Source organism: Anser brachyrhynchus (genome assembly GCF_964034855.1).
Source record: "Anser brachyrhynchus genome assembly, chromosome: 3".
In the NCBI taxonomy this organism is placed as follows: domain Eukaryota; kingdom Metazoa; phylum Chordata; class Aves; order Anseriformes; family Anatidae; genus Anser; species Anser brachyrhynchus.
Genome location: NC_137696.1, coordinates 37,607,965 through 37,624,162, shown reverse-complemented (window position 1 = coordinate 37,624,162; position 16,198 = coordinate 37,607,965). Strand labels below are relative to the sequence as shown.

General features: G+C 53.7%; 2 protein-coding genes across 8 annotated transcripts in view; one reads left to right on the top strand and one right to left on the bottom strand.

Moving 5' to 3' along the window:
* Positions 1-6,832: 6,832 nt before the first annotated feature.
* Positions 6,833-15,191, bottom strand: MRPL14 (mitochondrial ribosomal protein L14). The gene is made up of 3 exons (XM_080586192.1): positions 15,060-15,191; positions 9,094-9,187; positions 6,833-7,490 (listed from the first exon to the last, which is right to left on the bottom strand). The coding sequence occupies exons 2-3, from the start codon at positions 9,165-9,167 to the stop codon at positions 7,127-7,129; spliced, it is 438 nt and encodes a 145-aa protein (XP_080442318.1). The 5' UTR covers positions 9,168-9,187; positions 15,060-15,191; the 3' UTR covers positions 6,833-7,126.
* The window catches only part of TMEM63B (transmembrane protein 63B), a 36,505-nt gene continuing 35,433 nt past the window's right edge, over positions 15,127-16,198 (top strand). For 4 of the 7 annotated variants that reach the window (XM_080586180.1, XM_080586178.1, XM_080586177.1 and 1 more), the window contains exon 1: positions 15,127-15,265. The gene's annotated coding sequence lies outside the window, so the exon portion shown is untranslated. Of the gene's footprint in view, positions 15,394-16,198 lie in introns of all 7 variants that reach the window. The other 3 variants (XM_080586179.1, XM_080586175.1, XM_080586176.1) reach the window with 2 other exon arrangements.

Sequence of the window (16,198 nt, the reverse complement as noted above, 5' to 3'; positions counted from 1 at the left end):
GGAGCGGGCTGTTAACCCTTCTGCGCAGCACCGGGCGCTTTCAGCTGGGGTTTTATGTCTCAGTGCCTCTGAGCCAGCAGCTGCCGTAGCCCCACCACATCTCTGCACCCTCGTGGCCAGTATCTGGGCCAGGCTTATCGCACAGACGTGGCTTCTTGGACAGAGCAGTGCCTTAGGTACGTCTGATTTGGAGGGAGAGGGAACGGGGTGGGCTGGAAGCGCAGCCTGGGGAAAGCAGGGGTGAGCGGGGTGCATAGGACTGGTGGGGCATAGGGCCTGAGCCTGGTTTGAATGGTTTGTTGCTGAATGGGACGGGCACAGGAGAGCAGCCAGGGTGAAGCAAAGGGATGGAGAAGGCTCAGATATTCCCCAAAGACCACGCAAGTCCTTGGTCCAGTACTGAGCAGCAGAGTTTAAGGAGTCACCGTAGCATCTCTACTGCAAACTACATAACTATAATCCCGGAGGTGATACACAGCCCCTGTCCATCCCACATATCCCAAAAAGCTCACCCACCTCCTCACTAGCCTCTACTTGTCAGCAGCACCCGGCCTTTGCAGAGCACCAGGGCAGCTTACACCTGCCCCGTGTGCCTCCTTGGTTATGCAGTCCCTTTGCTCTCGACTTGCAAGATCCCCTTTCCCACCTGCGTGATGCAAGCTGGTGACACAGCGAGGGTCTCCCAGGGCTCTTCCCCATCCTTCGGCCACCCCACACAGCTGGAGTTAGAGGTTGTGGAATGGGGATGAGCCCACCTTCAGGTGGTCCAAATGTTGCACGGGACAGTCCATTAACTCTGCATGTCCTGGTTCTTTATAGTCTTAAGGTTTGCTCGACTTTCAGCAGAAACACAAGATGCTACCTGCCAACCCTGAGCAGAGCATCTTGCCATTGAGCTTGCTAGCAAGCAACATGAGGTGCTGTCGGCACACTGAGCAGAGACAGCAGCAGCTTTGGAGACCCTCTCTTGAAGGCGGGAGGCTTCTCTTTCCTCCCTGCCCCGGTGCGTGAGCCAACCAGAAGGGAACTGCCTCTGTGGATCTGGGTCTGATGCCCCTGAGGTCCCTGTCCTTAGCTCACCTGACTGCAGGTGAGGTCCCCTCCTCCGCAAGGCAGAGCCTAGGTACATCAAGGGCGAAGTGGCAGACCGGAGAAGCCAGTTAAACCAGCCGTTTGCTGCTGTGAGCATCACGAAACACAGATTCAGGGCTGCCCAGAGCTGTCTAGGGCCTCCTGGAGGAGGGCCAAGAGCCGGGCATAAACCTCAGGAAACAAGGGCTGAGATAACATCTACCATCCTACCACCTCCTCTCCTCACTTCGTCTGCTCCTCAGAGCAATGGGTTTTGTGCTGTCAGTGAACCCAATCCTTTCCCACCACCCTCCCGGTGGATGGGGATCTCCAGGGAATGCATGGGGTGATCCTGAGCTGAGGTTGCAAGAAGAAGGCAAACACAGATTTGTCTGGCGCAAAGCTCAGCCACCTGGGCTGCACACAATCAGAGCAATGAATCCTTTAAACCTGAGAGATGCAGCTAATACAGGAAAGCAGAGGAGCCACATGGGACGACAGGGTCCAACAAGCGGCCCTCCAGAGGAGGTTTGGTTCAAACCTGCAGCTTGCCACAGGAGCACCCCGGTACCCAGCCCCATAGCTTGGGGCTTGCATGTTTGTTAGAACCACGTTAGGTGCACGGAGCTTATAGCCTTCAGACGTTTCCAAAGCAAGCTCGTATTTCAGAAACCCAAGTGACAGCCTGCCTGTGGCATCCACGCCTCAATAACTGGGCACATCACTTCCCAACCTTCTGGGGAAGGCGTGCGTATGATTACTGCCATGGAGGTGAGTGTCCAGTTTGCTTCGAGCTGCATCAACCAGTTTCTCCTGCTGGTGTCCTGGAGCTATGAGTTCCGTGGGGTAACTTGTGCTATGGGTGACAGGAAAAAAAGAAAGAAAGAAAAAAAAAAAGCTAATTTTCTTTCCTCTGCCAGCCTATTTGATAGGATGTCACCTCTACTGCTCTCTCAGACAGGGAGAATGGATGTGCCTGATGTGTTTTCTCCACCTCCTTCTTTTTATCCTTCTATCATGAGCCCTCATTAATCTTCTTTCTCTCCAAGCTAGACACTCCTGAGCTTTCCAATTCTATTTTCTTGTTAGAGGGTGTATCTGCGAGAGGCATAGGAAAATTCCTGTCATCTACCCCTGACAGCTTCTGAGATAAGCTGACCAGCCCAGCATGTGCTAGTTCATTGAGGCTCCACCGCTGATTTATGCAACAGCATTAAGAACATACTCAGTATCATTCACCACCGCATTCCTTACGCTTGAGAAGCTTACATCCAGAAAATGAGTTTGCAAGGCTGCCAGGGCAAGTGTCCTGCTCCTGCGCATCCTCCTGGTGCACCCTGTGCCCCCTGCCTATCCCCAGCAGTAGCTGCGGGATATGAACAAATGCAGCCTCGGCTCCCGCTGCTTCCCGGTCCTCTTTGCTCCCCCTGGGTGGCACAGCCACATCCAGAAGAAGAGCAGGAGGTGGCAGCCCTCTCTCTGCTGCTCAGAAGCATCATCTGCTCATTCTGGCTGTGGGCACAGACACCAGACCCACATCGTGGTGGCAGCTGGGCGGTGAGGGTCATGGTCCCTGAGAGGGGCAGGACTGGGCGGCTAGGTGGGGACTGAAGCCACGGCGCCCCATGGGACCACTCCAGCACCCACCTCCTGCTCTGGGACGTGCAGCTCACTGCAGTTTCAGGATTTAGCCCCTCTGACCGCCCTCACCCCACCAACCAAGGGCTGGCTACAAGTCCAGCAACTTGCTTTTGACCAAAGTCCAGCCTCCAGCTGCGTCCCCCTCCTCCCAGCCCCGTAAGTCCCAGCTGCCATCCCCAGCCCTGCGGCCCATCTACCCCACTGGCACAGGGCCACGAGCCAGGGCCGCCTGTCTCCCAGCCTCTGTCTCCCAGCCTCTGTCTCCAAGCAGATGGAAGACATCAGCTCCCCGCGACATCCCTCCGCGATAATCTGTCTCGCCTGCTTCCTTTCGGGACACCCCTTCTCATGGCCAGCTAATCCCCTGTATTTGCCTGTCTCCTTCCAGGCCCTGGAGCTCGACAGAGAGCCCTGCCCCACATCTCTTCCGGGTGAGCATCTCCACAGAGGCCATCTCTCCCTACCCACACAGGACGCCCCAAGAAGACCACTGTCCCCCACCTCCCACCAAAGAATGTCTGGACACCAAGTCCTGGCCATCACCCAGGGAATAGGCACCCTTGGAGGAGCTGAATCCGATGCACACCCCACATCTGAACACAGGGGAACAGGCCCCTGGGCAGGGCTGGCCAGGGAGGCACATTGGTCACAGCAATATGTCCTAGGGGAAAAAAAAAAAAAAAAAAAAAAAAAAAGGCCCTTGGAGGGCTCTGGCTTCTGGCTTCCCTTTCTCTCTGCAGCAGCTCGCAGCTCCCCCAGAGGCTGCTCAGAAGATGACAGACTGCCTCCTCAGCACCATCCCCTGCTGGGCAGTTTTCCCATATAAAACCGTTTTAATGGCAGAATAATGAGCACAAACAGGGAGCAGGGAAGGAGAAGACCGCCGGCCGCCTTCAAGGAAAGGGCCTGCAAGAATTGCTACCCCCAGAGGCGATCAGATTGATTTCCCAGCGGGGTGGAAGCTGAAGGAAAAGCCTCCCCTCGCAGGGCTCCGCGGGCCGGCTGGCAGAGGAAGGATGCCGCAAGATGGAGCCCACGAAGCCCCACAGCCACTGCTGGGGAGGCTCGGCACGTCCCGAGCGGAGCGTGGGGCAGGCCACATGCCCCCAGCAAGCTGGTGCCACACAAAATGGGGGACCTGCAGCATGGGGCCTGCTCAGAGGAGAGCCACTAGTGAGAAGGTGCCGCAGGCGAGCGCCTGGGGGTTGCCGAGCGCAGGCCTGTCACCACAGGCCAAAAGTCTTGCTGAGGCCATCGTCATGCCGTCGCCATCGTCATGCCGTCAGGAAAAGAGGGGCACAAGCTGCAGGAGCTGCTCTGCGGGATGTGCTTAGCCTAGCTGTCTGCGCGGCTGCTCATTAAGTCCCCACGTGAAGGATTTAGCTCCACGTATCAGTTTACTTACAAATAAAGCGCCTCTCCGCGCTTTAATCTCTCGTCTGCTCCATTGTCTTGCCCGCTTCCTCTGGTGCCCTCTCCCCATGAACTTTTCCCCTGCGAAATGCTGGAAAGTTATTAGCAAATATTCTGTGAAATATTTAATATCCAAACAGCAGGGTCCATGCGTCCCATGAGGGACTAATAGTCCTTACGTCTAGGATAAGAAAAACAAGAACTGTGTGTAGGCCTCCGGCTCCTACCAGGAGACTGCTTCAAGGCTGGAGTTGTTGCTAAGAAAAAAAAATAATAAAAGTAACAAACAAACAAACAAAACCCACAGTAAAATAGCCCTTTAGGTGAACTACAAACGGGGTGAGCTGGAACCATAGGTACTGGGGTGAACCTCTCGTCCACTTTCTGGTGGTCTTTGCACAGAAACTAAACACCTGGTACAAGTGGCATTGGCAAGTAGATTTTTCAGCCTTAAGTGAGTGGAGGCAATTTTCCTTTTCTCAAAGAAAAGATTTTGGGGAGATCTATTCTCCCACTTGTTAATTGTCTTGTGATTTGCTTTTAAAAATACGAAGGTATTTGTTTGTGTGGTTCTTGGGGTTGGGGGACTTTCAAAGGTCGAGGAAGATTTTCTAAAGGAAAAAAGCAGAGCTGTTAAGTTTCCTAAATATGCATAAACACATACACTCTTTTTTTTTTTTCCACTCCTTAGCCGAACTTTGGTAGATTTATCCCCCTGCAGCTGTGCCCAGTAGCATGTCTGCCCCTATAAAGTTTCTCAGTTGCCAGGGTGGGCCCCGTGTACCCAGCGCTCACCACAGCCGCTTAGCCCTGAGATGCGCCTGGACTGATTTTGCTCCCGAAGCCAAAGCCACGCTTTTCCAGGTGGCTTTGTGTTGGGAATTCCTAAGTATTTCCACTTCTGATAACAGCAGGTTCACATGCATCCTCAGGAATTTGAAGGAATCTTAGGCAGATGATGAACAGTTTTGTTTTGTTTTATTAAGTTTGACTCCGCTGTACTTCATAGCACCCCAGTAAAATCACACAGGTAACAGCCGGACACAAAGACAGCTCCAGCTGCTCACTGAACCGGGGCAGGACCACAACCTGAGCAGCTTTAGGGAGTCCCATCTTCGCAGGGAGAAGACTTCAACGCCCAGGCTTGCAGAGCACCTCTCCAACAGCCCCGGCTGCAGGGAGCCACTAGATGGCCGGCGTGCACGCCCAGGGATGCTCAGCCAGCAATTGCAGCTTCTTCTAGGAAATAAAAGGGGGGAACCCAGCCATGCTCAGTTCGTTCACTGCCCCGCCTCGCAAAGCAGCCTCCACGTCACCTCCGAGTACAGAAAGTCTCTCCTTGAAAGCGACTGTGCTCAGACAGACTGGAAAGGCTGACATCAGCCGGGCGTGCATCTGCTGTGTCAAGCAGGCGGGCTGAGGGCTTACTGGTAATGCCTGTAGGGCCTAGGAGGGTTGGGAGCAGCACATCCAGCATTCGCTGGCCCACAGACAGCAGCAGACAAATAATGTGCTGCAAACAGCAGCCAATTTTGTTTTCTGCACCAAACTGAGCAGCCCGTAGGCTTGGGTCCCTCCAGTTCACAGGGAAGTTGTGCTGAGGAGAACAGTGCCACTACTTGCAGGTTAAAGCTAAATTTAAATACAAAGTATTGTCCTGTCTGCATTGCCTGAAGTAATGGAGTAGGAGGAGGTGCAGGGCTCTCATTTTTCTTGGATGATTTGGTTTTGACAGGGACAGCGGGGAGCACAGGGCAAACAGACCTGCCAGGAGTAACCGGTCACATCTGGTGTAGTTCAGCACTGCTGTCTCCAGATCCTCTTCTGCTCCTGAAGCCAAAGCCACGCTGATGAAGTTTCCCAGCACAATGGGAAGGGGAGGACAAGGCACAGGCAGCTGCCACGGCCATCAGATCCATGAAGAGCAGGCTCAGGGGTCCAAAGCAAAGCAGCCTCCTGCCAGCTGCATCTCATGCCTCCCCTTCCCCAGCACTGCTATTTCCATGTCCCTTTACCCATTGTGAGCACCAAGTTGCTCTGCTTGGCTCCATTTAAAGGAAGCTCTGTGGCTCCGGGACTACAGTTAGCACTGAAAGCAACCCAGCAGCATTTTCCAACTGCTGTGCCTGAGCTGACGAGGCACTCGTGGACAACAGCTGGTCTCACCAACCAGCACATGCTGCCTGTTGGCAGTAGGTAACAGGCTAGCCTAGGTTCCCTGATGCAGTCCCAAAAAGCAGTCCAAAAGGAAGTTTCTTCCTAGGGAGGTTTCAGTCTGAGCTCAGCCCTTGTGCTGTCCAGAGAAGACAAGGTTAATTTCCTGAGGTTGATCCAGTGGAAAGCACAGGCTTCATCTCAAACCTATCACTTTCCCTTTCCCCTCCCACCTCCTCTTCCCCATCTCTGGCATATCCCGTTCAACCACCCACCAGTAAAGTTGTAGGCCATCATGCTTTCCCAGTTCCAATCTTTCCTAAAGACTTTTTCTCCTAGGCAAAGATGTGGAAACAAACACTTTTATTGAATGTGCTCAAAGCACCAATAGTTCACCATACTGCTGTCATCTCTCCTACTCCATTAGATGTGAAGCCATTTTGCAGGCCCCAAAGTCACCCCGCCAGGGACTGGGCTTCGTGCCCTGCTCCAGCAGAACTGTGAATGGCAGAAACAGGGAAAAGAGAGCGTAAGAAGTACAACACAACAAGGATTTTCATGTTCTCATTTTAATGGTTAGAGTCCAAAGTAACACCACCAGAGCAGTTAAGAGTGAAGTAGCATTTCCCAAACACACTGCAGACATTTCCACAAAACAAATCAACCATCTTTTGGAGAAAAACAAGGTATTTCAATACTTAAATTAGTTGTTTGCAATTCACAAACAGGAACAGAAACCATTGATGAACCTCAGCTTTTTCACACTTAACCTTCTCAGGTGAAGGACCCAGGAACAGCTACAGAATTATAAAACATGAACAGTAGTGCCAGAAATCTTTCTTAGGCCTCATACAAAGTTGCGGGCAATAGCCAGTACTTTGGAGAACTCTCCTTTCTGTCGCAGGGTATACGGTATGGGTGTTTTTATTCTAGTCCCTATCGGATTTCCATTGTCTTCTATGAGTACCACGTTGTTAGAATCAAATCTAGGTGTCATGCAAGGGCCAGGCATCTTGTGCCCTACAATCAAAGCCTTCTTCTTTTCTCCTTTGATAGCCAGAAGGATCGTATCTCCTACTTTGCCAACTCCAGTCTTGTTATACACGTGGATACATTTTGGTGGCCGGTGGTAGGGCGTGTTCCCCAAGGCGCTGTTGTCCACCACTCGCACACGAGTAAGTTTCTGTATTGCTTGGCATGCTCCGGTGATACTGGCAAAAGACAGGAAAGAATGAGAGAGAGATCTCCCCAATAACCCTTGGGGAGCAAGGGCAAACCCAGCAACAGGATCTTGTCACTACACAAACCACTCAGAAGACGGCAGCAACATATACATACCATACGGGTGACACATTTACTGCATTCAGTGCGCTCTTTGAAAGCCAGATGCTACTTTGAGCTTTGCACACTCTTCACTAAATGTCAAACATAAAACAACCGTTCTACTCTGAAACATGACTAAAAGATGGCGCGTAGAGTGGCTTGCATTTACTGTTGTGTTGTGTTTTTTTTTAGCGACTGTGGATGATTCAGTTCAATTTACAAGCAAAAAAAAATGTGATTGCTTCTGCCATAGCCTAGAGGAAGCTAAGATTCAAGACGGGCTCTTTTGGTCTTGCAGACACTCCCCAGCAATAAGGACTTTTCTGACCAATCTTTTCAGTGAAATCTATGAGGTGCTCTCACCTTATTGTGCTCTCGGCGAGACAGACCTCTGAGGTCCTGCTGTGGCTCTGCTAAGCTGCTGCCAATTAGAATCTAACAGATCATCACCTTCCCCATGTGGGAGGAACCCCACAGCAGCAGTATCTTCTGTATCTGCTTGCAATGTGCTTGCAATGTGCGATTATCGGGAGTAAGAAATAACAGGAATACACTGAACGGTACTAAGCTGGTAGATCTGATTTTGAGTACGCTTGGGAGCAGCAGGGATAAGCTGAGAAATAATTCAGCCTCCCTTCCAGGAGCAGCTATTCTTTTATCACAGTTTATGCTCCGCTTGCAAGGCTGTGGCTGCACAGCAGGGAAGGCAGGAGGAAGCTGGAAAGGGACACGAGTGCTGCCGCAGGAAGAAGGGGAAACCTAGGCAGGACCAAATCTACAAAGCAGCAGTAGCTCCTGGGACTACCACACAACCCAGCCCTGGGCACTCTCTTAATCCCCTTTACAGACCACAATCACAGGAACGACTATTCTCACCCTGCAGACTGAAGCCCTTCAGGGAGCTAAATGCTAGAGTGTACCGCACCGAGCGTACCGCGGGATGACGATCTAGGCTTTGTGCAGGGCACTGGAGAACAGAAGTAAATGAATTTAACAAGTTTTAAATGCATTGAGCCTGGAACAACCACCTAAAGAAAAATGCCAAAATGGACGGTGTCAAGGTACAAGGAAATCAGTTTTCAGGTTATTCTTGTTCTAAATAGCAGAAATGATAAACTCTGGAGGAATTTTAAACATGTAATTGGCTTTACATCAGCAGGGGCTGGCTGTTGCTTTTTTGCACTTGGCTGAGAAACATGAGCACTTTTATCTTCTGCTTGCAGGCCTCTGCATCACCATCTAAGGCCTGAAAACCTCCTTTCCAGCACAGGAAAAATGCAGAATTCAGACCGTGTTCTGTCTGCCAGGAACCTGCATCTGTTGTTGTGTTTGGGCTCCCTTTACAACCTGCGAAGAGACATCTATGCTATTTTTTGACTATATTATCCTTTTAAAACTAGAAATACTCTATGTTCTTCTTGATCTACTTAATAGCATCTCTTTCAATCAGGAAATTCTCCCAAGGAAACAAAAGCAGGATTTGAAAATTACCTGAAGTGACGCTGGATGACTGCGCTGCTTAGGTGGGTTAAGGAAAAACCCAACTGCCTGTTCAAGAGAGCCATTTGGATTCTGGTACCACAACCTGTGGAAGAAATAAGAGAATTATGAATCCTGGAAGTAGCACAGTATTTGTTTCACTTCCTTTTTCTTATGGGAATGTCACACTAGAGTCTCAGCAACTCTTTAGACATTGCAATCCACAGCGCACAGAGCACTAACGGCATCATTAGCATGCCACAAAGCAGAGCAAGAGCCTCTGCCGGGTTCAGCAGACAATAATTCAGATGCTTAGACTATGCAGCTGGGTTCAGTAACCCCATACTGCAGTCTTCTGTGCCCAGGGTTGACGGTCCTTCTGTGCGCTGTGAACCAGGTTAACAACAAACGGGTTTGAGAATTTTGGATGTGAACAGTTTCTAATTTAGAGACCGGAGTGACCAGCAAAAGCTACCAGTGTTACCTATAAAAAAAAAAAAAAAAAGTAAAAAGCCAGAGACACTCTGCAGAGCGATATCAGAGCTTACACAAGCGAGGTGCTCGACGAGGAACAAAACAGCTCCTCCACCAATGACCCTCGCAGCATACACCAGGTGTTCAGCAGCCTTGTTTAGAGACTGCCCAGAAGGAACAGCTCCCCGAGCCTTTACGGTGCCTGCTCAGCCCCAGCCAAAACAGTGCCCCGGCTGCAGCAGAACTGGGTTACAGGGCTCACCTCTGCCTGTACCGCGCCCTCCTCCCTATCTGCATCCCTAGCTGCTCCCTAACCTCATTCTGTCAAACTGATGGGGAGCAGCCTGCACGCTCAGTCGCTGCGGCTTATCTGATCCCAGATCACTTTGCCAGACAGGTCCAAGCGGGGGAGGAAACAGCCCGGATCTGGATCCCGTCCTCTTGCAGGCCAGCCCAGGTAGAGCTACGACTTTCTCTCTGGCCGCAACCATTGCTGTGACCATGCTTACCTGGCCCTCCGCAGCGTAACCGGCGCACGTTCTGCTTCTCTCCTGTTTAAACGTTAAAAATACATTGACCTCTCGTCTCCCTTTGCCAGTTCTGATGAGCACAGGGCCAAATTCCAGAGCAGCATGTTGTAAAACGGTTTGCTTATCTTTTAAAATAAAGCCGATCTAACTTCTCTCGGGGGAAAAAACATCCACAGAGCCTTGCGAGAGACACAGCCTCGGTTGTTCTGACTACAAGCGAGCAAAAGCCAGGCTAGATCTTCACTCTCTCTTTATTCTTTTTATTTTCCCCCAGTGTTTGCTTACCTGGGGCCGTGTATATGTTTTAAGGTTTGCAGCTGTCCTGCAGAGCACGCATTACCCGAGAGCTGGACAAGAAGCCCTGGAGATCTGCGCCACAGCCATTTTGCAGCAGCGCTCCCCGAGCGAGGCATGCTTCCTCAGCTATGTGACAAGTCATCTCACCTGTCACCCGGGCAGGTTTGGAACAAAGATCAGCCATAATCAAAGCCTGCATTCGTTTGCTAACAAAGCCACGTTGCTGTGGGGCAGAAAATCTCCACATGACTCAGCGCTTCTGTTCAGAGATCACCTGCGCTGTTCCCTCTCTTGAACGAGACCCCAAAGAGGCTGCGATTTTGCACCAGTTCCTTACCTAGATGCGCAGTCCTAACGAAAACAAGGCCCTGCAGTATTTACAGTGTTGCTGGCAGCCACGGCCTGATTACCTGAACTTGCTGCTGCCAGGATTCCTAAGCAGCTTCGATTCAGCTCCCTCGCTGTAACCCCACACCCTTCGTCGGCAGGGAGGACAGCAGGTGTCCCGTTCCGCACCTGGGTTTACTGTGTCCCTGCGGGAAACTCAACCCCCGGGTGTAATACTGCTCCTAAATCCTCCAGCATCGCACCGAGGCCTTGCAGCCCTCTAGAAGAACTAGGCAAGCAGCAGCAAGTCAGCAGCTCTGTTGTCACTGACGGATGCTTTCTGGGGAGTCCACCGTGGCCCCGGCCTCCATTCCCCACGGTCACCTCTGCAGCAGGAGAGGACGTGCCTGCTCACCTCTATGTAAGACTGATAGGAGCAGTCTGCTGGCCCCTGAACCAAGGCAGGCACGGGCGCACGCTCTGTCCGCTGCCACAGGGACAGCAACGTCACGACCAGCTCAGCGTGCTCGAGGCCGCGTGCCGGAGTCCCAAAGCGCTGCCCAAACCCTGAACTCCCTACCCGGTCCTGGGAAGAGTCATGGTTTGTTTCTACCCTGTGGCAGCAGTGAAGGTTTGGAGTTACAGAACTACCGGCAGAAGCATCAGCAGCGCTAAGTGTCCAAGGACTGTTTATTTTTCCACATGACTCAGTACCCCCTCACTGCTAGGAATTATTCCTCGGCACATTAGGATGTGTCATGCGCTGAGAAACTTTGTATGATTGACTGTTTGGAATGAAGCATCCTGCTAGGAACTGAGTAAACAGGGAGAACGTTTGCAATTTGCAGGAAGGTTCAGGGCGGAAGGAAGGGAAGAATGCATCTGCGGCACCCAGCACAGCATGCAAGGGTGCAAGCGGGTTTGTGAACAGTGAATCACACCTTCGGCTATCATAACACGGCAGCTCCCCTTCCAGAAACGAACAGATGATAGTTTGGGTCTGCTTCCAGGCTCTCCTCGGCCAGACCCAGTTCTGCCTTGCTCGCCCCGTGGCTGTGAGCAGGCGCTTGATATCCTCTGCCCTCTGTTTCCCCCTGCATCGAGGAGCTAGCACCAAACCAAGCTCTGCAGGGCACACAAGTCATTCGCTCTGCCACAACGCGTGTGCCACACGAGCACTCAGTCGGTGCCGTTATGGAGATGAAAGCCCTGCAGCTGCCTCACACCAGCAGGTCCGAACCGGGCTCCACGAGGAGGCTGCGCTCAGCCCGTGCTCCCTGGGTTTGCTTCCAAAGGCGGCTCTCCCGGAGGGTTTCGGTGCTCAGGGGTGGATGGCAAGGGCATCCCCGCAACCTTCAAGCATAGGAAGATTTGTAGGAACTCCCACAAGGCCCCTGGTGGCACTGCCCAGCTGACCGAGGAGCACGCTCTGCCATGCCCCGGGCAGGGAAACCAGCCGCTGCTCAGCACTTTGTCACCTCCACGCTCCTGGCCAAGGAATTACCTTGCTGGGGACTGCTGGAGGTCGTCTAGCCCAACCTCCTGCTCAAGCAGGATTAGCTTCGGAGCTGTTCACGCGAGGCAAGAGCGGCGTTAAACAGCACCCCGGTTCCAGCAGTGGTTGGTGAGACCTCACTTCTTGAAAGCTGAGCCTTGCTTTGCTTCTCTCCGCTCCACGTACCGGTTAAAAGTTCGCACGGACTTCAGACTGAGTTCAGAGCAAGATTCAGGAAGGGGTGAGGAATCCGCGCATCAAATATTCACCGAGGTGACCCAATTTCTACTTCGCTAAGTCTGAACACGCAGTAATCCATACGGCAAACATTCCCTTCTCGAGGGCCCTTCAGCATTACCCCATTCGATGCAACAGGCTCGCATCAAATCCGGAAACCGCTCAACAAAGAAACTCTTCACCGGTTTCAAACCTCTGCAAATTGTTTACCCACGGCACCACTTTCAAGTGCCGTACTAAAGCTACCGACTTCACCATTTTCCCAGGAGATTAAAGGAGTGATTTGTATTTACTGCAGGCTGCAGTGGCTTTTGAATGGAGAATTCTGGAAAACTTCATCCCAGGTAACTGAAGTGGGCCAGACACAACATTTTCGTAATCCACATGCAAACACGAGAGTAGACCTCTTCAGGGAGACAATATGAAGCAAGGACATCTTCCAGATACTGGCTCTGAACCCACGTCGGGGCATGAAGCACCAAGAAAGGAGTCCCGTGTCCCCACAACGCACGTGTCCATCACTTCCCCTGTGCTGGCTCTAGCACGTGCGTCAATCAGGAACTGTCTTCAGCCGGATCAGCACGCCGAGCCACCTCATCGCACAGCCGCACGAATGCTGGACCGAAGGGATGTGGCAAAACACGAGACTTGAATTTCTCCCTCCACTGGTGACCCAGACTTGCGTTGGCTCAAAGTGAGAACATTTCAAGAGAAACACTGGGAGACGTGGATAAGAAGACTCTCTTCCATTTCAGCAAAAAAAAAAAGTGCTTCACAACAGCACTCGGCATGAATCTGCACTATTAACACGCTCACAGGAGCACTGCAAAGATCTGTCTGAACACTCGATGAAACACTGAAGTGGCTCTGACCAAGCTTTTAATCAATGGTGCACAGCCTGAAAACCAGTCAAGATGTCATTCTTACCTTGCCTGCATCCTAGAATAAAAGTACTTTTAAATAGTGCTATTAGCTGGCGATCCAGTATCGCTTTCCTTTTTAATGAGAAGTTTTGGAAATGACACTTGCTCCCTATTCCCCCACCAAGATCTGTAGTTCTGCCGTCGTTCAGTAATTTCTGTTCCTTCCTTCTGCTAGTAACTCATCCACACAAACTGGCCACAGGGAAAACCAGCGGATGTGCTAAGGCCAACCAGGCAAAGCCTGCTGTCAAACATACCAAATGAAACAGGAAGAAATACTCTTCACCTTAAGAGTAGCAATTTGATCTGAACAGCGCAACAGTGGGAGCCAACGTGCCCTTTATTCTTCTAAGAGACCAAAATAGACCTGCTCTGGGCACCGCAAAGATTTGAACTGCATCTGTCATCCATCATTAAAACACAGGAAATAAATCCAAGACAATGTGCACCATGCAAATACCTCACCCCCTGCCCTGGCACTGGGGGGTTATTTATAGGGTGTCTGCCAGGGTGAGCTGCGGGAGCCAGCTGGGAGCTACGGGACTCGATCCATCCATGGCCCTCCTCATAAAGGAAGCGATGTGATTAAGGGCTTGGGTGTGTTAAAAATACACAAGATATTCATTACCAAGACATAATTGGTTTTGCATTAATGACAGGCAGAAAGGCCAAGATTCACGGAGGAATTAAGGCTTCTTGGGTTCCATTTATGAATAGGATTAGCTATTAAACAGGATATTTATTGATCCAAGTTACCAACAGCAGCTCATTACAGGTACGTCTGTTAACAGCTCTGAAGGGAAACACACTAACCTCATTTTCACAATCAGGAAAAGCAGATAAAGAAGGGCTGAATACCTGTAACAGCAAACTTAGTTTTGATATGTTAAGTATCCAGAAGTCCCAGCTCGAAGGCACTTACGGCTCTTATTGTTCCAGTAGCCGAGCACCTTAATCCATTATATATATTCACATCCACGGCGCTGTACTAAAATAGCAGGGGATTATTGCCAATGTACCGGCAGGAAATTAAGCTACAGAGAGGACAACTTCCTGACGAGGGTCAAAGGCAAGGGGTGGCAGGGCTGGGACCCAAAGGCAAGGGGTGGCCCAGCAGCGCTGCTGAGGCCCGTGGGGCTGGAGGTGCAGCCCAGCAGCGAGCTCCTTCCTTGCCGGTGTGTTTTGGAGTCACGTGTGGGGTCAGGGAGCTACCTGCAGCCCCCCAGCATGGCTGAGGTCTGAGGAAGGGGGTCGCAGAGGTGCTAGAAGCTTCCCGTGGCCCCACAGACCTGCCAGGGGTGAGCCTGGGGAGCCTCTGGACCGTGGCGGACACGCAGCGGGCTGCGTTCAGCGCAGCACCCGCACGAGCAGCAAGCCTTCCCCCGTGCCGGCAGGAGCCCCGTCACGCAGCCTCCTTCCCCAAATTCCTCCACGAGCACATTGTGGGGACAGGCAGCCCGGCTGCCGCCCGCACTTCCCGAGTCCCCGTGACACACCGAGGGAAACGTGTGCCCGTCAGGGCGCAGGAATCCCACCCGGCCTCGCCGCCTGACCGCCCCGAAGCCGCGGGGAGGCTCGGGGGGATGAGGCCGGGCTAGGTGCCCCCTCCCCGGGCACAGAGCCCCGCGGCGCCCCCTCAGCGCGGAGCCCCACAGCGCGCATCCCCCCCTCCCTGCCCCCCGCCGCCCGCCCCACCTCACTCCGGAGGCCGCCGCTCACGCTCCCACCGCCCGGTGCGCATGCGCGCCGCCGCCCCCTCGGCCCTCCCCTCGCCGAGCGGAGCCGAAGATCGCCGAGCGGCGCCGAGCCGCCCCCTGCCTCCCTCCCTCCCGTCCCGGCCCGTCCCGGTCCCGGCCCCGGCGGCCGGGGGGAGCCTGGAGCCCGTCCGCGCCTGGCACCGGGTGAGCGCGGCGGGGCGGGGGGCGCCGGCTGCCATCTTGGGGGCGGGCGTGGGGCTCGGTGACCGTCATTAGCCCGCAGGACGGCTCCTTCCACCCCGAGCCCTCCGCGGTGTCCCGGTAGGGTCCCGGTAAGGCGCCCCCGGGGAAGGGGGGGGGGGATCGGGGGTGCCGTGGCCGTGGGGCGGGGGGGAGGTTTTCGGGGCGTTGCGGTGCTCCGCTGCGTGCCCTTCTGGCCGCTCGCCGTCCCGGTGCCACCGGTCGGGGCGGGAAGGGAAAAATACCCGCGGTCTGCGCCGAGAAACGCCGGTTTCTAAGCCGAGAAATGCCGGTTTCCAAGCTGAGAAACGCCGACTGCTCCGCCGCTGCTCGTTGTTCCCCTCCTCCTGCCCTCTTACAGCCCCCCCCCGCCCCCCGGCCGGCTCTGTTGGCTTTCCGCAGCGAGAAAAGGGGCTGGGAGCTCGCCTTCACGGGTCGGCGTTCACCTCAGAGCCACAGCCCCCGACCCCTTCTTCCCAAGAACAGACGGCCCCGGCTCGGGGCGGCTTTGCGGGGGTGCCGCCGGCCTGCTGCTGCTGCCCGCTGGGCTTCCCCCGAGCCTGGGGCACCCGGGGCACCCCGCTGCCGTCCTGCCCCCGGTGCGGGGCTCGTGCCCCGCGTACATCCTCGTGATGCCGTGATCCAGGAGCCCGGGGGTCTCGGGGGGTCCCCAGGGGAAGCGTTAGGGGTCTGCGCTGCCCGCCGTGGGGTGCCTGACTGGGGCCGGTTACGGGCCCGACGGGGGATTCGCGTACCAGAGGGCCTGCGGGCGCTGCGCCCTGCTCGTGGAGGCAGGGACGACGGGGCTTACTGGAGACCTGGGCCCGATCTCCCCCGTGGCTTTTTTTGGTGCAGAGACGGAACGTGACGACGGGGATGTTCGGGAAACAGAGCCGC

What these genes read in the sequence shown, in the direction of transcription:
- MRPL14 (XM_080586192.1), bottom strand. Translation starts at nt 9,167, where the DNA reads ATGGCTCTCTTGAACAGGCAGTTGGGTTTTTCCTTAACCCACCTAAGC. An exon ending in GTCATCCAGCGTCACTTCAG is followed by an intron (nt 7,491 to 9,093) that starts GTAATTTTCAAA and finishes GTCTTTTGCCAG; the next exon opens with TATCACCGGAGCATGCCAAG.